Source organism: Polyodon spathula, chromosome 15, assembly GCF_017654505.1.
Source record: "Polyodon spathula isolate WHYD16114869_AA chromosome 15, ASM1765450v1, whole genome shotgun sequence".
Taxonomy (NCBI): domain Eukaryota; kingdom Metazoa; phylum Chordata; class Actinopteri; order Acipenseriformes; family Polyodontidae; genus Polyodon; species Polyodon spathula.
The window spans coordinates 9,003,297-9,028,000 of record NC_054548.1 but is presented as its reverse complement, the minus strand read 5'-3'; the positions used below and the strand labels follow the sequence as shown (position 1 = coordinate 9,028,000).

The 24,704-nt window shown below is 37.4% G+C and overlaps 1 protein-coding gene across 2 annotated transcripts in view; it reads left to right on the top strand.

The window, feature by feature from the left end:
* LOC121327829 (TBC1 domain family member 23-like) overlaps positions 1-24,367 on the top strand; it is a 27,444-nt gene extending 3,077 nt beyond the window's left edge. The window contains exons 2-19 of one of the 2 annotated variants that reach the window (XM_041272061.1): positions 2,978-3,089; positions 4,558-4,663; positions 8,046-8,250; positions 8,600-8,723; positions 9,265-9,389; positions 11,349-11,395; positions 11,651-11,754; positions 11,860-11,982; positions 13,021-13,113; positions 13,912-14,082; positions 14,766-14,808; positions 15,458-15,567; positions 17,056-17,198; positions 17,862-17,906; positions 19,724-19,812; positions 20,067-20,202; positions 21,905-22,099; positions 22,228-24,367. In XM_041272061.1, the coding sequence (XP_041127995.1) occupies positions 2,978-3,089; positions 4,558-4,663; positions 8,046-8,250; positions 8,600-8,723; positions 9,265-9,389; positions 11,349-11,395; positions 11,651-11,754; positions 11,860-11,982; positions 13,021-13,113; positions 13,912-14,082; positions 14,766-14,808; positions 15,458-15,567; positions 17,056-17,198; positions 17,862-17,906; positions 19,724-19,812; positions 20,067-20,202; positions 21,905-22,099; positions 22,228-22,309 (2,053 nt within the window). In that variant the 3' untranslated portion in view covers positions 22,310-24,367. The remainder of the gene's footprint in view (positions 1-2,977; positions 3,090-4,557; positions 4,664-8,045; positions 8,251-8,599; positions 8,724-9,264; positions 9,390-11,348; positions 11,396-11,650; positions 11,755-11,859; positions 11,983-13,020; positions 13,114-13,911; positions 14,083-14,765; positions 14,809-15,457; positions 15,568-17,055; positions 17,199-17,861; positions 17,907-19,723; positions 19,813-20,066; positions 20,203-21,904; positions 22,100-22,227) is intronic. The other variant, XM_041272062.1, reaches the window with a different exon arrangement.
* The last annotated feature ends 337 nt before the right edge of the window (positions 24,368-24,704 follow it).

Genomic DNA, 24,704 nt, shown 5'->3' with positions numbered 1-24,704 from the left:
GTGGTACAGTGCTACACGATTTAGGCTTACAGTAAGCTCTTGAGAAATACTGTACCCAAGCCAGGGCTTGTTTGTGGCACCTTGGCAAAAGGTGACATGGGGGCAAATATGTTTGTTTTAAATATGAAAGGTGCACCAACCATGGTGTGAGGTTGGTATACAGTTCAGGAACTATGTGCTATTTTATTTAATACTCGTAGGGGCTAACTATGAATTTCACACATGGTTTTATTCAAAGTAGCCTAGAGATGTGTATTATATCTTAACACTGGTGCCCTGTACACAGGTCCAGGAAAGCTTCACAACACACTGCTGACTACTCTAGTAGTAGCCTACAGGAAAGATTATGTACAGCAGGGTGGTACACGACTCTCAAACTGTTTAAATAATTATCCAAGAGCAGTCTTTCAGTAAAGTCACCTCGTGGTGAAATAGTTAAAAGGTTTGTTATACACTCTGCTTTTTGATATGATTTGTTACTATGTGCCCTTTAAGATTTCTTTGTTTGGCATTCTTCCCTTGCACGGCCAGTAAATGGAATGATGAATTTTCCCAGCCTGGATGTTGATGGGGTTAAAAGTCACAAATCTGGTGCTGTAGTTTTGATGCTGGAAAAGAAGTCTTGACACACTGTCAGGTGAAACACAGTTCCCTTCTCCAGACCCTGCACCGGGGCAGCCGACAGGATCCAGCTTGCAGTTCAAGTCTTAGTTTACTGAAGCAGTTCTGGAACCCCCTGGTGCATTTACTCAGGCTGTTCTGTAATATCGCAGTATCTTGAGCAGCAATATGATATCCTAAGTTTAGTGCTTTCCATCTCTTGGGTGATGTACACTGAAAATTGAAATTCACAGTAGAATCTAAAACAAACTTGCCACTCATTGACATTTATGCACACCACCTAGTGTGAAATGCCAGCTGGGATTTGTTTTGTTTAGAGGTGCCTGCTTGCTGGCAAAAATCCAGCAAGGAGTACATTTACATTTTAGCTTCCTTTAACCTCCAATTAGCCTCCTGGTTTGAAATTAGTTAAACGATGAGGCTGAAATCAAATGACGTACTGGAGCATGAATTTCATTTCTTTATCTTCCAGCTAATGACAAGCAGCAAGTGTCCTGAGTGACTTCCCCTTACAGCTAGTTTGTGAAGTCATTTCTCTGCTTGCTGCACCGCCATTGTGTGGTTAGGCAAGAGAAAGGCAGTTTCAGTGAGAGAATCCCACAACACACCCCAGTACTAGACAGGCAAGAACACCACAAGCACACTGTACACAGACCGACACACATAAACATTCTTCCAGGTGCACACTGTGCACAGACCGACACACATAAACATTCTTCCAGGTGCACACAGGTTACATGCTGTAGAACTTAATATGAAAGAAAGGGACAGTTGTGTCTTTTGGACTCACTGCTACATTACTGTACAGTACCATGTAGCCTACATACGCAGGACGGTACAACTGACAAACTTGTCCTTATTCATTACCAGATACTACATAGTACACAACACCGATGCAAACCATTAACACACACACACCCCCCCAAACTAGCTGAGTATGCAAACCCTTTCATTTTACATTGAAGCACACCATACCATATTTAGGGCTCTGTGAAATTTGCATTGGGGAGAACATGGACGGTATTGCGGAATTCAGAGAAAAAAACTGAATTAGGCACCCAAGGCCATTACCACAAAATTGGTTTAAACAAATATATATATATATATATATATATATATATATATATATATATATATATATATATATATATATATATGTATATATATATATATATATATATATATATATATATATATATATATATTATATTTTAGTAAAATTACATTGAAACAATGCAGTTTGTATGACAAGAGGCTTTAAGAAACACATTATGGGAATACATGAAAATACACCTTTTAGCTACCATACACAAGCGTGATCTTAACTGTATAAAAGTGCAGCCTCTCATGCCACTTCACTTGCTAGCTACCATTATCTCTTGAGGGAGAACGACTACCTAGAAGTTATTCTGAGCAGGTGGTGCTGTAATGACTACTGCAGAATGTAGGGTCTAGTTGCTGCATTTTGACTTCAAAATTCTCAGGGAGATATTACTAAGTGCCTTTTTATTAAATTAGAATAAATCAAAATATTTAGACTTTGTTTGTCATTAATTATTAAATCTAGTGTCCCATCAGAAAGCTAAAGTACTGCACCTGGTAAAAATAATTTGCAGTGTCAGGCTTTCTGTTTCAAGGTGATCTGTAAAAATTGCATTTTTTCCTTTGTTTTTTCTTCTGTAATATTACTTGCAAACCCTGATTGGTTAATGTACAAGAGTATTACATTTTCTCTTTGTTTGTAGAGTGCCAATCTGTTGAATGTGTTTTCAGTTTTGTCAGTTCTGTATTTATTTTGTCTTAGCAGCTGGGCGTCATATAGCTACCCTCTGATTTTATCATAGAGCAGCATGGTGTGTAGCCCTGGAGATAACAGCTTGTGTGGGAGCTGACACTTCAGGTCCAGGATGACAAGGCTGGATAGACTTTGACCATTCATTGAATTCACTTAGTGCAGTGTTATCACTATCGCTCGTCAATTCCAAATATTTGACAGTGATGAAAACATCAGTTCAGTAGTCAGTAGTGATGACTGCTTCTGTTTGTATGGTAGTTTATTTCATTTTCAAAGAATCATCTCTTTGTAGTTTAAACACAATCATAATTTGACAGAGACGGATAAAGCGGAAGATTGTGCCACTAAACTCTATGGAACAATTTAAAATGCCACTACCGGCGTTCCATAGAGTTCAGATACAGAGAATGAATTTACCTTAAAAACTCTTCTGCTGCAGCAGCAATCAGTGTTAGATGTAAGATGTATACAACAGACTATAAACCTGGTAGGCAGTAGTGTGGCGATTCAGTGTGAGTCTGTGTCTGGCCGGGCTCACTGATCCTCTCTGTGTCTCTTCAGGGACAGAGACCTTGCTGACGCTCTGGAGTCTGGCGGCTGTGATCTGGAAACCGTGAGAAACATAATCCAGGGGAGAGAGCTGCCTTGCGACCAGAGGGCCAGAATTTGGAAGGTAAGTTGCAGGACGTCACTCTTACATATATAGTAAAACCATAGTAAAATTACAAGGCAAATTAATAGAATAGATATTGACTACTGACTATTATTGTATTTGCAGTGTTTAAAGAGCAACTAAAGGTATTAAATATCACAGTAATGTTAACTAATGTATTCTTGTTTAGATTTACTTTGTATATAATTTACTGTTTCAGTCTTAACATCCTGTTGACTTTTTTAACACTTGCATGTTTAAAGCACCCCTGTGGCATCAAAAAAGCAGCCAAACGTTTCTTAACATGTAACCGTTAGCTTGTCCCCCTTGTCCCAGTGGTTGTAAGAAATACCATATTTGTTATCCGTGGTTTTTTATTAATGTATTCCGTACATCCACTACATGTAGAGTGTTGTATAGTTATAACCCTAACCTAATGTATTCCTGAGGACTGTTGACCTCAAAGCATCCACCCCTTTACTCATCATTCCATCAACTTGTACATAAGAAAGGGGCTGACAACATTGAATACCAGGACACATAATGGGATTTATTCCAGTAATCTGAACAGTGACAAACAATACTGCCTCACTAATTTGAATGTCTGCTGTGCTGTAACGTGGATCTGTTCCACTGTATTTGAACTGTAAAGCATTGATTGCAGGTCAGTAAATCACCAGCGGGACGAGTTCAGTAGCATAGGTATTCAGATCTGCTACCGTTTTAGGTTATTAAAATACCCCACTGACTGCTGTTGAAATGCGGCTTAACCAAGGGCAGTGTCCCTGAAATGTTGTCTTCTCTGTTTTTTTTTGGTTTTTCACAAAGTTCTTGTCAGTATTTAATGTTTTATAAAGCCATCCTTTTCTGCCAAGTGATAAATATGAAAGCCAGTGACAATCCTTTGAGCTAGGAGTTGATAGCTGGCTGCGATAATCTGTGTTTTTGTTATCCTGGCTGAGGCTTTGTCTCGGAAAGCTGCCTGATTTATTGATTTGTTGCCAGTTAACAAAAATGCATCTGTCTGTCACCTGAGACACTGTCTGCAGACAGCTGTATAAGTGTTCATGGAACCACAACAGCTGTTGAGTAATACTGTACACATCTCATCTACAATATTACAATAATGTGGGAACAACATGTTAAGCCAATGCAGCATTTGAAAATAAAGCTGTATTGTTTGACCACTGAATAGTACCATAGATCTTGCTCATTTGTGCGTGATTGAGATCCATATGCAACCTGCTTTCTCATTACAGCTTGTATTCCCCAGTGGTTCTCTGACTACCTGAGGGATGATGGGTCATCACGCACTGTAGCCTTCTACCTCTCTGCTCTTAGCCCTGCTGTTGCTGTCTGCTTGATAACTTATTAAGCAATGTCAGGTCCTCCAGACCACAAACATGTAACCACAACACAATATTGTACCTTCTCCATCTTAAAGGACATCCAGTGCTCTCTTCTAATTCACTGTTTCTTTCTGTTTTAGATTGCACTGAATGTAGCGGGGAAAGGAGACAGTCTGGCATCATGGGACAGGTCACTAGATCTGCCAGAGCAGGCCATAATTCACGACAAATGTCAACAGCTAATAGGTGAGTATGTCTTACTAACATGCTTTATGTTTTTTGTAATTGTGTGCAAAATGCTCCTCATCTTTTCAATTCCTTCTTAACTGTTATTTACTGAGACATAGTTTGTTTGTTACCAAGCTTTAAGCATATTGTTTATACTTATTTGGTTCTACTTCAGTTCCAATTGATGAATGTTTCAGTCCCTCTAAATTGGGCAAGCCTTCATATTTTTGTTGTCATTGAATATGAACGTGCACATCTCAAAGTAGCTTTGGTGTGATACTGAACCAAAACAAACACTGAGAAATGTGATGTTTTCCAACAGCTCCAAACCACAAAATAAAAGACACTCCAACTCCCTGTAGTAATCTTTCAATTATTTTCATGTCAGTACAGGATGTAGAGCTTACTGTCTGGAATTGTGTATTCTGTAAGTATTATGCCTCATATGAGGAATGACCAAATAACTTTCTGAGATGCTATGCAGTGCTGCGTTACAAAAGGCAATTCCTTATGAGAGGCATAAGACTGATCTAACATTCCAGACAGTAACCCTTTCCTGCCGCATGCCACACGTGAACTGTTCAGTAAGACAGATTTACAATCTCTTTCAATCTGCACTGCAAGCAGGTAACCAGTTGACAGGTACAGGGTGTCAGCAACAGTAGTATGATTTTAATTGAAACTAAACTAGGACAGTAAATCCAGCTGCTTGCTTTAATTGTGGCAAGAAAACTATTGCAATAAAATTGCTATTTTAATATTCTGGATTTTACATCATCTTGTGTGGTAGGATTTGCTTTTAACTATTTTTACAGTCATACTTGGCATGTTGCTGTTGATGTGTTTCTTTTCAGTTAAAATGTTCTCTCCAGCAGCACAGAAAGCTGATATCTCCTCAAAGAGCACCAGGGTGAGCGAACCTCATCCCTTCCAGCGAGCACAGTGCACAGAGCCGGCAGCATGTGGAGGCAGAACGGTTCATTGTTCAGTTACTGGCAACAGCCCACTCTTAATGCCTCCTGAATAAAACAAAAAAAGTTTGAGACTTTTAATAAAACCTGCTTATTCATTTATAGAGACTGAGGTACTTTACATCATCAGTAATACATTCACCACTGATGCTGTTTGAGTGAATTGCTGTTAGCATTTCATTAGTTTGATAGATTATCCTTGATGTTATTTTTATTATAAAAAAAGATTATATATTTATATATAGTAGTTCAGTATGTTAGTATACAGTAGCACCTCACAGAAATTGTCATTCATTTTCGTTACAATGTTTAAATATTTAAACAAAAAAAAACAACCTATTAACAGTATTGCCTAACAGCTATATATAGCTGTTCGGCAAAACAGTCAATAACTTTACTCTCGATTCCCAGTTCACATTCGGTTGTTTTTTGCATTTTTATTTTTCTAATGCTATTTTCATGTTCCAAGTCTAAAACATAGTCCTCACTACTGTCTTCACTCGCAGACACTTTTGTCTGTGTAAGTGAAATTTCAAACTCAGACTCTAAGGAACTGATGACAGCATTCCCATAATATGAGACAAACATTTTAGCTATTTGAACGAAGCATAACAAAAGAGCAAATACAATTACCAAATTAACAATCAATTGAATTCTTATTGAACATGTATCAAATTAGGAAGAAATTTAAGTGGCATAAACAAGACTAAGTGTTGCATCGGTAAAACAACTACCCACAGTTTCTTGTGTCTAATAGCACATGAAACAGTTATTATTTTTACTGATATGACATGATCATTTTTACAGCATCCAAAACACTTCCAATAAAATAAAAGCTTGTCGATATTTGTAGCTGACAGTTTTAAATTCTTACCAGTTGTGCTTTTGAAATCATTGGTCGCACAAATAAGATTAGAGCAGCTTAGTTTGTGGAGGATAATGTGGCACATAATAAATACAAAGTCTATACGTAATGAATACTCTTGCACAAATGAGGACCATAAAGTCCATTTCAACTTTGAAATTGTACATAAACTGTGTATCAAATGGTAAACCTTGAGGTACTTGTATACTTGTTTGTCTATCAAACATGCCACTACATGATGTGTGTTAAAAGTGCGTTTAAGTTCTATGCAGTATTTCCTACAGATTAAAAAAAAAAAATAATGAAAGTAATTTTACAGGTGCACAAATAGCATTTGATATTGGACTGAAGCATAATAATTTTAGAGCCCTCTCAGTGTCTTTCGTAGAAAGGAGACTCACTTTATCAGCATGAAATTGGTGCCAGAATATACAATGTTTCTAATTTGTGTTCTGCATTTGTAATTTCCCTTTGTCAAATTAGTTTACTTCTTAGGCAGTGGGTTTGAATACCAACCTAAAATTGTGTAAACCTGATATTTTGCACTTATTTTTGTTATGCGTAAGGGAATCTATAAATCAACCATGAGGTTAAAAGGTAGCAGGATTAACCCAGAGTTAAATGTGCTAGTATTAAGATCTGCCACTGTTTAGATAAAAATATATCAGCTCATCATGTTGGTATGGCTTAATAAGATTATATTAATTTCCTTTGGGAGGGTAGAACACTGAAGAAGTATGTATTTATTATTATTATTATTATTATTATTATTATTATTATTATTATTATTAATTGTCTATTTAGCAAATGCTTTAATCCAAAGCAATTTACAGAGGCAAGGGGATACATCAACAACTGCTGCAGAGTAACTTACAATAGTACCTCGGTTTTACGTCTCATGCATTTGTATTAATGTGGATCATGTGATTTATTAAACAGTTTTTAGAATAATCAATTTTTATAGCATTCTATCAGGTCATGCATCATGAGTTCAATTTGTGTAATTCAACCCAAGAACACTGACATTCACTGATGCATAAAATCAAACTTGATGAACTTCCAATAATATTTCATGTCACTGACCTAAAATTGAAAGTGCTTGGGTAGATGAGTGCAGATTTTTTTTAAATGCAACGTCATCATTTATCTATGAATGGAAGGGCATGCAAGTTCCTTAAAAGTATGGTTTAGTTGGAATAACACTATTTAAGAGGGCTAGGTGGCACAGCAGTCTACTTAACAGCTACTTAAATGGCCTATTTTCCTTTCACCAATCGAGGCCTGCATTCGAATGTGGCTTGTGTTATAATTGAAATAGCGGCCTCATTTGAATGTATTTTTCACTCAAAGACATTGTTATCCAATGGTAATCTCCCAGCAACATTGAAAGTCAAGTTATCAATGTGTTATAGTCATGTATCCAACACCTGCATCAGCAGACAGAAAATCAGAAGCAAAAGTTTCTGGGCTGTGGGGATTCTGTTTTAAAGAACAAGCCAGGAGAACTCATGCTGAAGTATTGTTCTGTGTGCAGATTGGTCATTAACTATTTCTCGCTGTTCAGACCTGCAGCCGGTGCCAGAGGAGGAGAAGCCTGCTCTGCTGGTGGATGTGGAGTCAGTCATAACATTTTACTGCAAGTCCCGGAACATCACCTTCAAACAGAACCTGAACTGGCCAGATCTCCTGAAGCCACTGCTGAGTCTGCAGCTGCCCCGCAGTGACCTGTACAACTGCTTCTACGCTATCATGAATAAATACATTCCCAGGTATGCTGCACACTGTACACTATACCCTGGCTTTTTGTAGATGGAAAATCAGGGCTGTCCTTTGTTTGTTATACCCCACTGGGGATTCTTGTCCTGGTGACTGGTATAGTCCATCTGCCCTCATATACATTTGTGGGTTTTGCATATACAGTATCTAGAGAACGCTTATTTTTACAATTAGCTCTAGATCTAAGATTTACCAGTGCTGTCTGCCACCTGGGAAGAGTCCTTCACAGTTACTTATAACAGGCTATAGTGTAATGAGAACATGTACCTGAGGCATTTCTGCATTTGACTGAAGTTACATTACTACTCTGGTGATGTTCAGTAGAATTGTTGTTTCTGACAGGGACTGCGTTTCAAATGGTCGTCCGTTTCACCTCTTCCGGCTGCTGCTGCAGTACCACGAGCCGGAGCTCTGTTCCTTCCTGGACACCAAGAAGATTACCCCTGACTCCTACGCCATGAACTGGGTACCTGAGACAAACATCTAGCCTGTTTTTCTCTTTGGATCTCAGATCTTTCTGTGATCTCATGCTCTCCCTCTCTCCTCAAAATCCAGAGCATACATTACCATGTTTGTTTTGTTGCCTGATATATCAAACAATAGAATATGTAGTAGCTATAAGAAGGGTTTATTAGTCTTAACTAGTATCTGAAATATATAAAACACATTAGGTTTTACAGAAGCATGTTTAGAATGTACTAATTGCTCCCTGCACACACACATCTCAATAATACTTGATCAATTAATCAGCTCGATTTTAAATCAGGCCCTATAAATTATCTGACCGGTCAATAATTCCTGGTAAATTTCCAGGCTAACCAGCATGTGTGGTTTTACCATACCATACCATACCATACCAGTTAAATTTATTTAGCATCCTTCAAGAATAAGCATCATAGGGAATCACAAAAGCTGCACAGAGCCATCTTATGCTAGCTGTTTATCATTAGTGAGCTGACCGGTGTGGCTGTTGTCCCGATGCCTCCTGACTCTTGTTTATTCCCCAGCTTGGAAGCATGTTTGCAGGGCAGTGTTTGCCAGAGGTGACCCAGGCCATGTGGGATGTGTATTTGCAGCAGGCCGATCCGTTCCTCATCTTCTTTTTAATGCTCATCATGCTTGTCAATGCAAAGTAGGTACCCATTGAAGCAAGACTCCTAGCGCTCCTTCTATATACACCAGTGTTGTGGATCTCATAAATATAATACAATTATTTAATAACTTTTTACCCTGTTTCCAGGGTCCTACATAAACATTAATGTGGTTTCTACAGTAAGTTGTTGTACTTTATTGTAATACAAATTAAAGCTAGTAAGCTGTGTATTGCAGTGTTTTGAATCAGACTGCAACTGCCAGCCAAAAAGAGAGTCTTCTCCAGATTTCCTAAAGTAACTCATGCTGATCTAAGGAAGTGGTATGCCGGTTTTTGCAAGTCTGTATTAATAAAATGAATAAGAAATATCCAAAACCACTTGTGTATATAAATGTAATTTGAAGACAAAAGTGATCTTCTGTTTCAACATTACTTTTGAAGTAATTTCCATGTTTTGCCATTTCATACACCTGTTAATTGATATTTATGTAATGGACTTTTACTTTCAAGCTACGTTGTTTATGTAAATGCCAATACATTATGTATTGTTATTTGTATTTATTTTAATCAAACAACAGTTTCAGAATTGAAAAAGTATTAGACAAAAGAAAAAAAAATACAACTTGTTGTAGAAATCACATTAATGTTTACAGAAAATGCAACAGAAACAAACTTCTGAAAACTCTAAAGTCAACAGTGTTTGTTTATTTATTTGTTTATTTATTAATTAATGCACTTGCACATTCTCAGACTCGGTAGTTATTGAGAAATGGTGCCATGGGAAAGTGTGTGTACTCAATCTTAGACTAAAAAATAATTTAAAGACTGGTTGTTTCCATGAATATTTTTTGAAACTTAAAATTGGTCTTTTTTTTTTTTTGTATGACATGCAAAAGAAGAAAAAATCGAATACGTGGAAAAAAATGCAAAACAAAACACAGCTTATGGCTTGCCTTTTCTGTGTTCACATTTATTTTAATACTGCTTATGTCTTGAATTTAGAATTTGTTTCACATTTTTCTCTTCTGGCTCACTTGGTATTGTGGTAGCTATAATGTGACGTGTGTTTGTGTCCAAAAGATAATTTCTGTTTCACTGATGTCTGGCTCTGTCGCCACTTTTTTCTTTGTAATAAATTATTGCAAAACCAAAGTTTGCTTAAATATGTGGAGTTTACTTATTTTGAAATTCACTGTGTGCTAAGACAAGTTTGTGGTTTTAAAATTATAATGTACATTATTTTGTAATTACTTTTCATAGACACCAGGTAAATTTTTATTTGCTCTTTAAATGTCTTTAAAATCAGTTATACACCTATTTTGAATTCTGGGCCCTTATTAAAGGGTACGTAAGGACCTTTGTATTTTATTGTGTTACATGTTCCCATGTGTTGCTACAACTCTTTACGTAAGATAAACAGTCTCAGTTACATATGTGAGCAGGAGGATGATGGGAAATGTAGTTCTGACTGGTCTATACGGATATACTTGAAGCCATCTTTTAAATGAAATTTATAAATTAAAAAATGAATAAAAATTTAAACAATACACACACCTTATGTAAATAGTTGTAGCAACACATGGGAACATGTAACACAATAAAATACAAAGGTCCTTATATACCCGTTTAAGTCACATATTTAGGCCCAGGATATGCAGTTTTAGGCCTCTGCAAAACCCTGAAATTCATTTTCAGTGGGGGGTGTTGCCCCCTGCACCCCCGCTGGGGGAGGAGCCCCATACCCCCCTGCTCCTGATCTGGGGGAGGACACCCATGCCCCCTGCCTTCTGCTTGGGACTTCTAGCCTCTTACTTTAAATAAAAATGAAAAGACTGCTTACTAGTTTAGAAAAATCAAGTTTTAATTCCACTTGTGGTTCAAAATTTGCACTGTCCTCAATTACATTTTGTTTGGCTTTAAAGGTCCATTACAACATGTTTGTTCTGTTTTTAAACTATTATTTTTGCTAACCTGGTGTGTGTGTGTTTTTCCCTTCAGAGATAATATTCTGTCACAAGAAGGAGATGGTAAAGAGGAACTCGTACGTAAGTCTGATCCTTTATCGAACTCACGAAACACATGTTTTAGACATGTAATAACATAGGGAGTATGTTTTAGTGATCTAAATAACATATTCCCACTCCCCAGTTTTTAATATGAAAGAGAATAGAAATCTATAGCAACAATGGGACTGTGTGTTCAGAGCAAAAAAAGCATTCTGGCTATACTGTGAGAGCTAGTTAGCTCTGCTGTATTGATCAATGGGAAAGATGCTGATGTGCGTATTTCCTGTGTTTCAGAGATGCTGGAAACCTCGCCAGCTCATCTGGAAGTTGAAGACATGGAGGATCTCTTCTCCCTGGCTCAGTATTACTACAACAAGACGCCGCTGTCTTTGAGAAAGGTACAAACAACACAGTTAAACCAGTGCTATAGTAATCCAAGATTCGTATTATTTGAGCTCCCTTAATGTAAATGTTTCTTTCCCTTATTACCTTGATCTCTGCAGGATAATCAGAACCTGTTTGGCAGCAGTCTGGTGGCACTGAAAGATGAGGAGATGGACCTGAGCCAAGCTCTCTGCCTGCCTGTCTCGGTACCAGAGATCCTGCAGGCAAACCAACCGCAGGGGGTGAGTCCAGACAGTCTCACTTCTTCACAGTTAAGAGTCCAACATTCACTGAAGAGATGTGTCATTCAAATGCAACTCACTTTTTTAGCAGAGTATAGTTTTAACAGATAAAATACCCCCCCGTGCAAAAAAAAATGAAATCGGTGGATAGCCATTAAACACCAGAAAAACTGGTTAATCAATTCATGTTGCCTTTACCCTTTTCCCGTTAAAAAATAAAACCTACCACAAAAATAATAAATACATTTCCCAATGCTGTTGTGCTTGTATCTATCAATGATTCATTCTGAATACTTTAAACCTGCCCCAGCTACTGAGTGACAGCACATTCCTTTATTTCTATTGGAGACTCCTCTTGCAAGATTTAAAACAAAATTACAATCAGGAATGAAGGCGTGTTAGCGAGATTTAAATCTGTATTACAGTTAAGATACAGAGGATTTAAAACAGAATTGTGGTCAAATGTAAAAAAATGCCTGCACTCAAAAACCCCAGAAGAATGTGCTCATGACCATAGGGATTTCATTATGGAACACGGCAAAGGAAAGAAGGTACAACTTAAGTGTGCAAGTGCTGTTGAGGTATTATACGTATTTTGAAAAAAATAAACACTCATTTCATATAGTATATCTAAAACAAAAGCCCTGAAAAAAACCTATTTACATAACTCAAATAGCTAAAAATAAGCAGTGGAAAATACAATTAATAAAAACGGAAGCCCTAAGTATACATGACACTTCGCGAAAGGCTTTGCTGAAAGTAGGCTTACTGGCTCCTCTGACCTTGCACAATAACATATACTCCTATATTTTGTAATACATGGTTAAATAACAATTAAATGGCATCTCGGGATATAAGGAGAAACCTGTACGTATGTCACACTTCTATTTTGTACATATGGTGTTCAGTATGTAGGTCATGGTGATCTGCTTTTTCATGCTGCTGTTAGCTAGAATTGATAGTGATGTATGACCTGTTAGACCTGTGCTCAGTCATAGTGGTGGCTTGTATTGAACAGTATGTTGGTTTTCTCTGCAGGATGGTGTGCGGTTCTTTGTGGTGGATTGCCGACCTGCTGAGCAGTACAATGCAGGACACCTCTCCACGGCTTTCCACCTGGACTCAGACCTGGTAAATACAGCTGCTGCTCAGAGAAAGTTGATACTATATACAAAGACTAGACTGGTCCTGCTTTCTCTGCAAACACTGTCTTGGCCAGCCAAGACAGTTGAAGATGGCTTTGTAATCCTCATTGAATGGAATGTCTTCAGTATTTACTCCAGTTGTTTAACTGACATTTTGAATGGGCGTTACTGTTTTTAAATTGTGCTAGACCTTGAGAATACCATACCAGAATACAGGAGCCTAGTTTTGTGAAATGTACAGGTGATTTTCTAATTAAAAAATCTGCCTCTTATCTTAATGTGAACCTTTTTATTGTTGGATTTAGTTATTAAAGGATGAATACACTGCTGATATGATTCATAAAACCACTAAAACAGGATGTTTTGAAAGCATTGCCAGTAAATCACATGATGGTCACGTTGTGGTCAAAATCCAATATTAATCGCTTAAAAACATGAACACTTTTGCATACCACTAAATGCAAAGATGATGATGATTAGGGCAGGGTACTGTATACAGGTCACCACAATTTGACACATACAAATTTGAACCTAAAATTTGGTTGTTCTTTATTTGTTTCTGTTATTCTGGCTCTACATTGCTGTGGCTGGTGTCATCCATAGCTACAAAAGGCTCAATCAGCATTTGAGTAACAATCTATGTCAAGTAGACAAACGTTTCAGTACACTGAAACGTTTGACTTAGTTTCTTATAGAATACTGTTGACAATGCAGTCTCCTGTACCTGTTATTGCTGTGGCTGTGGCTGTGACTGGGAGTGAAGTGGATGGTGTTTGTGTTGTAGATGCTGCAGAACCCCGCTGAGTTTGCCCTGTCTGTAAAGTCTCTGCTGGAGGCCCAGAAGCAGTCCCTGGAGTCTGGCTCCATCGCCAGCGGGGAGCACCTGTGCTTCATGGGCAGCGGCCGGGAGGAGGAGGACATGTACATGAACATGGTTCTGGCTCACTTCCTGCAGGTAGGGAAGGCAGACTGGCAGGGGGAGCTAGTGTAACATACACTGTTTTGTGTTGCCCTGACACAATTCTTACCCCTTTTAAACAAGTCTCATTTATATAGTGATTAGGACACTGTCTTGTGGTGTGCAAGGTTTCAGTTTCACACCCAGTCTGAGAAAACTACTGACAGTGATCACCAATTCTGTTTGTAGGGAACTTGATTTACAGAACCCAGGAGTGGTCTGATCATGCTTACACTGCAACACAAGACAATGACTTGGCCAGTTAAGGCAATTGAAGCTGCCTTTTATAATCCCATTTGTAAAGAATATTTTCCGTGTTTAGTCCAGATTTTAATTAACTGACACTTCTTTAACAGTAAGAATTCCATGTCAAAATGTTCAAAATGTGAAATGCTTAGACCTTGAATTACTTGGTAATCTGCAGACAGCCAGACTGCGGCTGAGTGCACTAAAGTGAAGCTTTCCGTCTACCCTTCAAGCTCTGTAACTCAGAGTAAGTACATTTTTGTGAAGTGGCTTATCTACAGTAACTTTTTATTGTAGGTTAATAAGCTGGGAATGACATCAGGCTTACTTTGTATGTTTTATAATTTTAATCTTACAAACTAGAAACTGACAGAAGTATGCTTTTCGGGAAATGTTCATTAGTCATGTTTTCATATTTTAAATTTTCATTGCAGAAAAACAAGGAGTATGTCAGTATTGCAAAGGGGGGGTTTATGGGTAAGTTCTTTTTTCCCTGCTTGTTAGTTTGGAGACTTGATGGCTAACATTGACTAAGAGATCCTTTTTTGATTTGTCTAGTTAGCAATTCTGATATGTTTACAACCCAGCATGTAATATTTTCACTACAATTTTATGAAGCTTACTAAAAAAAACGGTGGTAAAAAAATAACATTATCAAGTGATCAGTATGAAAAGAGTGCTGGAGTTCAATTGTCACATCTATATGTAAAACATTCTGTATTGTGTTTTATTAATCTAAATATACAAAAGATGTGATGGCTGCATGAAGAGAGTAGTATGATTTCAAATGAAATGGGCTGAATGAAAGCTAATCAGTTACCCAATACCAGCACCATTAAAAGGCTGTGGTGTTTGCAGTTGAAGACCACTTGTTTAGAGTATTCACTCAAAAACAGATTCAGACTATTTGCCGTTTGTTTTAACAACAAAGCACAACAGAGTATGTTGATGTAGGACATCACAACTTCTTGTATGTGTTGTTTGTGTCTGTTAACTCATCATTAAGGTTACTTTAGCTTCTTGGCCACTGGTCAGTAGGATTCTCCCCTGGCTCCTTGGACATTATAGAGTGTATACGTTCTGTACGGTTTGCCCAAACAGTGTGCCAATCTGTTTTGTTTTGCAGCACTTCAGCAACACTTGGCAGACATTAATGTTGAGGGTCCTGACAATGTCTATGTCCACTGGATTGTGAGCACTTCAGGATCGAGAGGCAGCATCAGCTCACCTGCTGATGTGAGTATGCCTGTCAGGGGAGTCTAACAACTGAACTGCAGTACCAAAGCAATAAAACCTTTCTCTTCTCCACTGGCACATCTGACCCATGAGGGCTCGGTACGGTACAGGTACGGGTGGTTCTCCACTGTCTGTTTGTCGAGCAGAGTTAGAACCAAACTTTGAAACTCCAGCCTCAAAAGACATCTGAATCCGGCTGCTAGCCAAGCCGAGCCAGCGGCGAGGTTAAGGATTTTCATCATTACATTGCATCAGTCAGTACACTCCACAAAGACAAACAATAAACGACATGCCAGGCAGTGAGTGTGATGAGAAAATTTCAGCTTTGGGATGCTGTCGAAGTGCAGGCTCGAGTTTCTCTGTGGTCAGGTAGAAGTGTCCAAGAAGATCTGCAGTCGTGCATCAGGAATGAGAAAGTTTATGACCAAATTTCTGACTATTTGAAGCAAATGGTCATAAACCGTGGGTATGGAACACTTAATTTACAAACACAAAATTCTACCAAATTTCTCATCCTTGACCTTTATTATATCGCTATAAAGAAGAAAAAAGCAGAATATATTAAAAATAAAAAAGTAAAAAAATTATAAGCTTATTTACAAAAATATAGTAAAACAAAATACAGCTGGACCATACATACAACGACGACTCTTGTTGCACGCTTTTTTAATCACCCAAACAAAAACTCTAGAAAAAAAGACAACTGTCTTTAAAACTGATATCTTTGGCAAATCATATTTAAAACCTTATTTTTTCCTGATTCAACAGAACTAATTGAACTTAAAATTTGTGGATTATAAAGAAAGTCATAAATATATTTAGAAAATATAGCGATACAAGATACAGCTGTACCGTTGATCTATTAATTTAACACCATTTGTTTACGCCTCTTTTGGCAAACTGAGTTAATTAATAACAATAATTAATAACAACCGTCTTTCGTTGTGTATGACGTCAGTAGCATGGCTCGGCTCTGCAGTGGAAAAACTACCCAGGCTCTGCTTAACAGCACCCTGAGGGTTTGGTGCAGCTTGGCTGTACAGTGGAAGAGGTATTATATACACTGAACTAGATTATGCTCTTCAAACTGTATACTACTTTTTTTTTTTTTTTTAATTCTCTGCTTGCTCACTAGGAAGGAGTAAAAGTGTTAGATTTTCTATTTCAAGAAGCTATGAAGTTGATTGAATTTGTGCCTTAGCTACATACTATGATTAATGTACAATCTTCTAATAGCCTCTGACTGGTACTGAATATAAACAGTACGAAGAGGCATAGTTTTCAATTACAAATCCTGTTTTAAATGCCAGTCAGCACCTATCCTATCTAAATATCTCTCTCCATTTGTTTATGTAATTTTTCTTTCTGAACCTCGATCGGAAGTTCGTGGAGTTGCTACCTGTCATTTTGAATGCCTAATCCCTATGACCCTAAATTAAGATCCCTGCCTATCTCTGCTGCATCTTCTGATTCCTCTTTTCAATGTAGAGCGAGTCTCTGAACGGCTCGGGCGATGGGAAGGGAGTGAAGTCCCTGGTCAACAAAATGACTATTGCCCTGAAGTCCAGGTCGGTGAACGTGAAGGAGAAAGTAATCAGCTTCATTGAGAACACGTCTGCCCCGGTCGAAAGGTAATACAGCCTCTCCTGGACCGAACTTTACACTTTTACATTTCAGCACTTCATGGCAGACTACGCAGCTGGCATTATTTTCCAGCATGGGTAATGTTATGATTTATTGATACAAGACAAGCGCAATAATATCAAATTATTCTGTCAAACATTTTGGTAATTATTTAGTCAAGAGGGGCATATTTTTATTTTTTTTTATTTTTAGTTATAAGTTACCAACTCTCCCGCTTTAAACAATAAATAAATAATCTACGTTTTAAATGCTCATAAAATCAGAGAACAACTGAAAAATGTAGTCTAGTTTAAACCTGGGAATTGTGCTTTTTTATTTACTTTTAATATACTAGAGTAAAATGATTAATTAATTTCACCTGGCTATTGTTTGTTGGAGATACATTTATTTAGCTGAATTCTGTAATCTTTTGCAATTTTTTTTTTTAATATCTCACACCCCAAGGGTCAGACTGATTTCATTTTTTACAAGCAAAAGTGAATTTGCAAATATAGCAAAAAGAAAAAAAAAACTCTGCCCAAATCCAAAACTAAATGGCCATTGTAAAGTCTCTTCTGTGTTAAGAAATGTGTCAGCCTGGCACTCTGAAAGTGAGATATATTTATTTTCAATTTATTAATAATCTTTTGTAACGTTTTAATTTACAATAGAATATCTTTCAATCTACCTTGGCCAGAAAATGTGGTTCCGGATAGGTAAGAAAACACAGAGCACCTCCACATCTTAAAGCATCTGTCTTCACAAGCATGAGCCCCTGGTATTACTGCCTGTGACAAACACAGCAGTGACAGTTGCAAGCCTGAAAGACCAAGCAGCCCATATACTTAAAAGGTTTTCACTTGGGACTTAACAACATTTATTATACAAAGCGCAGTCCTGGTAAATCCAGATATTAAATACAATTGGGTCTCCATGTCTTGAATGTCACTGCTGTTTCCTTCAGGCTCCTCACTCACTAACAAAAGCTTGGCATTGGCTCTTGTGCATTGAAATATTTACTGACTTCTTGAAGTAAGCAACTGCATCTTGGGGATAGTGCTCTTGTCTGTTAGCAGTTGCTGTAGCAAGATTCTTCACTGCTGTACTGCTATCACTGTCTCTAGCTAGGATGGTATGTTTTACTGGTCATTTGTCTGTGGAGAACTGCTTTATGCTTAGAATGATTGTAGCTACTAAAGTAGTTCCATACATTCTACCAGTTTTTTGCACTTCCGTTTGCTAGTGCTACTTCAAATGTGAAGTTTTTAGAAAAACACTTAAAGTAAATGCAGGTTTTCATTTTAAACATGATCTCTGGTACTGCACTAAGTAAAAACAAAGTTCCATTTTCTAGGCCTTATTCACAGGGAATCTATTGCACACTTACATTTTCTAGATCATTTGCCATGCCTTCTAGGGCGTGTTATTGTCTTAAAGTATGTCAGTCAATAGGGAAGCATTTGCTTGGTTAAAGACAGGAAAGAAGCTGATGAAGGGGTGGGTACAATTTTACACTCTGTGAAATGACCAAGGAAGTGCAGCACTGTCTGAAGGCATGGATAGTGCAGTACCAGATACCATGTTTGAAATAAATACCTGTTTACTGTAATATGTTCCTTTAAAAACTGCACACTTGAGACCAACATTATATAACAAACAACAGTGCCCAACAGGTACGTTTAGGGAATTATTTTGTTAGCTGCAATCACTTCATTTAAACAGCCCTATGAACATTTTATAGTGTAAATTAGGGGGCTCATACATGCATTCTGATTAATTACTGCATTGTTTTGTGTTGCCACAATAGAATAACATTTTGGATGGGTCTGTGCACTGACCACTTTCTTACCTGTTTGTGTGTTGTTTTTGTAATTTTTGCATAGCAGTGTGTCACTTCTGAGGGGTGACAGCTTTTCACTGTATCTAGTTAGTGTTTGTGGTCTCCTTGTTTAGAATTATGTCAACTCAACTGACTGTTTCAGGTTTCATTCCCCTCACCAAGACCAGGTGTGTCTGTTTGTTTATAGTTTTATACATTTTATACATTTTACATTCCTGTTTAGTACAGGTATTCAGTAGGGAAGCCTCTGTTACTGAACAGAGGGAGCATCGATATCTGGATCAAGGGTGTCTGTGTTTCCAAGGGCACCGTGAGACCTCTGACCTGTACCTACTTTTTTTGTGATCCCTGGAAACATCACATTGTATCACATTTCTATAGCCAAAGACAAAGTACAGGAGCTTTCAGACATATGTCTGAAGGTGGGAAAAAAATACATTTTGAGTTAACTTTGACCTCATTACAATTAAGAGAATCAGATAATTTTGGACATGGGTTACTGATGTATTCTTTATTTTTATAACTTTTTTTTAATCTCGTGAAAACAGAAACAGATGTTAGTAATATGCAGTGCTTTGATATAGACGGTGTTATTGCTGATTGTGGAAGTGGTGATGGAGGTGTTTGTTTCAGGCTACCTTTAATTTCACAAGTCAGTCTCGTTAACTGGATATTTTTGCTGTCAATTTATAGGCATGTGAGTAGCAGTGACAGAGTAGGAAAGCCATACCGAGGAGTAAAGCCAGTGTTCAGCATCGGGGATGAAGAGGAATGCGACACAGGTGAGTATTACATTACACCCCAGTGGTCCAAACAGTTCAGCTCACTGGCAGTCTTGTTGTATGAGGGGGGGCTTGTGGGTTTTAACTTTAGTTTAGAACTTTAAGTAAATTGCATACACGCAAATGCTTTGTGAATTCATCCCCAGGAAATCTTTGAAATAGATATGTAGGTTAGCAATGCACAATGGACTTTATGTACAGTGCTTGTGGTGATGTGCAGTACAACAAGAATAAAGCTAATTGTTGTGCTACAGATGAGATTGACAGCTCCTCCATGTCTGACGATGATCGGAAGGAGATTGTTAACATCCAGACCTGGATAAACAAACCAGATATCAAACACCATTTTCCCTGCAATGAGGTGAAGGAGACTGGCCACATGTTCCCCAGGTAGGACTTCTTCACAGACAGATTGAGAAACTGCATTCCTTTCCAGGGCCTGTTGCCTATTCTGCACCAAAGAAGGTGTACTAGCTTGGCATTGACTGCTTTATTGGCAAGACCCTCCTGGGGTAAAACCAGTTTAAATCTGCTCGGTCTTGGAATGAAACAAAAGCCATTTTGGGATGTAAAAGTATGAACCCTGGCCAAGAAGCTTTGACACTGTACACAAAGTCACTTAACTTAAAGTAATTATCCACTTGTGTGTGTAAAAAAAAAAAAAAAAAAAAAAAAAAAAAAAAAAATATATATATATATATATATATATATATATATATATATATATATATATACCATAAAACTTCACTTAAATGCTTCCAGCGTTTATTTACTGGCAGACCTGGTGCTTATTTGAGACCGGCGTTTATATTGGATCACTAGCTTCACATGCTGCATGCAGTCATTGAGAGTCCGTTAACACATAACCTTGTAGCAACATCGTAACTCAATTTAAACATTCCAGCAACTTTGTTAAAAGGTTGTGTGTCAGCGGGAACTAAGTAAGAGTTTTGTTTTATAACAAAATGACATTGTATTGTACACCCTCAAGTATAAAGCGAAAGTATTATTAAGGTCTTTTTATATGCACTGGGATACAATATGCAAAACATTGGAAAGAAGCAGAAGTATAAAATTTTATTTAAAAATGGAATAATAATAATAATAATAATAATAATAATAATAATAATAATATAATAATAATAATAATAATAATAATAATAATAACAGTTAAATCCACTAAAAGACAGCCCTGTTGGTAGAAGAAGCAGCAGCAGCAGAAGAAGAAGCAGCAGCAGCAGCAGGGTGGCTAGCGCTGCTGCATCACAGCGCCAGGGTCCTAGGTTCGAATCCGGCCTAGGGGTCTGTCTTTGGAGTTTGCATGTTCTTCCCATGTCCGTGTGGGTTTTCATCGGGGACTGTGGTTTCCTCCCACTGTCTAAAGACATGCTGTTCAGGTTGATTGCTCACTCTAAATTGCCCTCTCTGTGTGGAGCCCTGTGTCTGCCAGGTTAGGCGCCGGTTCACCACAGCCCTCTAAAATGACTAAGAGGTTAAGGATACGGGATGGATGAATAATAATACAAACCTCTAAAATGTTCTTTAAAAATGAATAATAAAAACAATAAATCATTATCAAAAATAATTTATTGTTTAACACTGTCCCAGTTTGAGATTAATACAACAAAACATGTTCAAATACACCAAGAGGTTTGTATCTGGCCTACTTTCAGCACGCTTAAAATGATCAAAACTTTTAAATGTAATAACTGCATTAAATAAATGTGCATTACATGTAGGCCTACCTTAAATTACGCTTTCTATTATTATTTATTAATCCTGAGAGTCACTTTCATCGCTGTCACTTATTATTAGTTCATTTTGCTCAAGCTCCTCCACAGCTGCAATGGCAGTGTGACAGAGACCTGCCGTTTGTTAATATTTGCCAACAGACCCGCCGTGTATTGGAGACAGGTGATTATTTGAGGCCCACCAATTATTTTAAGATTTGCATTGTTTTATGTAATATTTACAGTACTGTACACCCATTCTTACACCCAGCTTGATATAAAGAACAACAACTGGGTGCTCCTTTTCTGCTTGACACAATAGAACTCACGAACATTTCTTTTCTTTATTTGTTCCTCTCCAGCCATCTCCTGGTGACGGGGACGCACATGTACTGCCTGCGTGAGATCGCCTCTCGCAAGGGGTTCGCTTACATCCAGTCTAGACAAGCGCTAAACTCTGTGGTGAAGATCACCTCCAAGAAGAAACACCCAGAACTCATCACTTTCAAATTCGGAAACAGCAACTCCTCAGGAGTGGAGGTACTGGCTGTGGAAAGGTAATGCATCAACTTTTGTTTGCAAATCGGGGCACTTATAGTCATATATTGTGTTTTTTTTATGTTTGACAAATCTACCGAAATGTTTTTAGATCAGTTTATTAACTTTCTCTCTCCTTCCAAACTAGGTACTTGATACCAAATGCAGGCGATGCCACCAAAGCCATTAAACAACAGATCATGAAAGTCCTAGATGCCTTGGAGAGCTGATAGGAGGAAACTTGGCGAATCTGAAACCCCTGCGTGGTGTTAAAAGAACCGCAAAAGCTCCGGATTATTGGAGAATGTTGACATTGCACTCCTCCCCTCCGTCTCGAATTGATAAATACTAACATTCAATGTTAATAACTCCCCCTCTTCCCTTGTCTTCAGCGTGCTTCAATAGCTGGCTTCCGAAGAGAGCAGTTACTGTGGTAGACCATTGACAAATTGTTATGTTGATTTACAGATTCTTATTTCTACTGTTTCATATGAACAGTATTTTTTTTTCAGATCGTAAAAAAGATGCAGTATATTATACAGGTCAGTAAGGTTTTTTTTTTTCCTTTTTTTTTTTTTTTTTTTGTGTGTGTATGTGCCTCCAGTCTTAATGACCACAGATACAGGTGACTTATGACTGGCAGTTTAGTGAAGTGCTCATACTAGTCAGGTTAGTGTGATCCCCAGGACTGGCAGAGATTCTGTGCTTGTGAGTTCATTACTTGATTTCATTGCTAAACAAGTGTTAAAAATGGCAGTATTGTTCTCATCCGGCCTTAATCCAGTATGATGTGGATATACGTTAACATAAATATACTGTATATATTGTACAAGTTTCATATTAACTAACAAAACTAGCAACTTTCAAATGTTTTGCTTGAGATGTTAAATATATATATATATAAAAATAAATAAAATCTGGTTAGCTAACATGAATCTGCCTGCAGCTTAGCTACCAGATTCACAGGAGGAAAGGAGAATGTTAACTACTTCGACTTATGCTTTGTCCCATTCCTTTTATTTGGATATTTCCCAAGCTGAACTTTCTCATTCCCAACAAGCCATTATAGAAATGTCTGGATATTGTTGCACTTCCCAAAATGGGCTTCAAGGAATGACGTATTAAGTTTGCAGACCAAAGCAAAGGCTTGTTAACTTTCATTACTATGCAAAATAAGCAAGTTATTTGGTACAGTATGTGTGGGTGCTACAGAAGAACGCAGACCCAAGACTCCTGTGTTGTCTCCACTCATGACAAATGTCTTCAAATTGACCTTGTTAATATGCTTCAACTTTTCTAATCTTCTGTGAAATGTATTTATAGGAACAATATTGTTGTTTTGTGGTAACTGCACCTTAATTTTTGGAAACCCTCTTCTGTATTTTAATAAACTATAATGAACCAAAATGTCAATTTTTATTTATTTTTTTTAACAATGGCATATCATAAGCACGGTTTTAATGTACAGCACATTTTCAAGTACAAGTGAAAGTAGTAGACGTACAATTACAAGTGAAAGAAATACAGACGTGACACTGTAAATACCCAACACGTGCAGTGTTGCCCTATTGGGCTGGTAAGAATTGCATTGTGTGGGTGATGATATTTTGGGCTAGTTTTATGTCTTTGGGCGGGTAATTTGTATTTTCTGTCAGAGGTCCATAAAAAGTAGTGTTTAAAAAATATATATATATAAAATATATAACAACACAACAAGTTCATTAGCACATACATCGGTATATTTTTTATGTTGATCATGCAGAATACCTATGTTTTATTAGATACATTTACAGTAATAGGTTAAATACCAGACCACCTTTATATAAATAATTTGCATATGTTTACTACAAATGTGATGCAAAGAAAAGCAAACAAAGTGCCCTCATTCATTATTAGAAGACCTAGCCATCGAGTGTTGTTCTCCTCCACACCACTTGTCTCTATGGAGTGGAACTTGAAACAGCTACATAAAAAAAAACAAAAAAAAACAAGCACACACACACACACAAAGAGCAAAAAGCAACTTTGTGATAAAGGGATATGAATGCTTAAAGATGCTTTTTGAAACACAATAAAGAATATTTACAAATAAAGGCAGGTGCTCTCTCTTATAATATCTAGTGAAAAGCTGGAAGGCAGTAAGTCACTATGCTAGGGTATTCAGCATTTCAATTATGAGTTATCCCTACTGCACCTTTTTAAAAATATCACAAAGCAGGCAAGAACTGATTGTTGTTGGGTTTTTTTACCATTTTATAGTGTTAGTGTTAACAAACTGCACAATTGTAGTTCTGAGATCATCAAAATATCTCTCATGGTTGAACATATAACAAATCCAATAGTTTGGCGATACTGCATAAAGGGAACAGTGTTAACCTTCAAATCATAGCACCTGAACAAAAAAGTTTGCTCTGAAAATAGTTATTTAAATACCTAAACCACTTATCCACTCATGGGAACACACATGCCTGTTTTACTGTAATTCTCTTGACCTCATATCATGTGATGACTTACTATTTTCCATTTTACTTATTTTTTGTCCATTAAATGCTTATATTGCAAATGCCATACACTTTAAATTTCAGTTTTGACATTAATGAAAGATGAGTCTGCAGAACAAGTAAT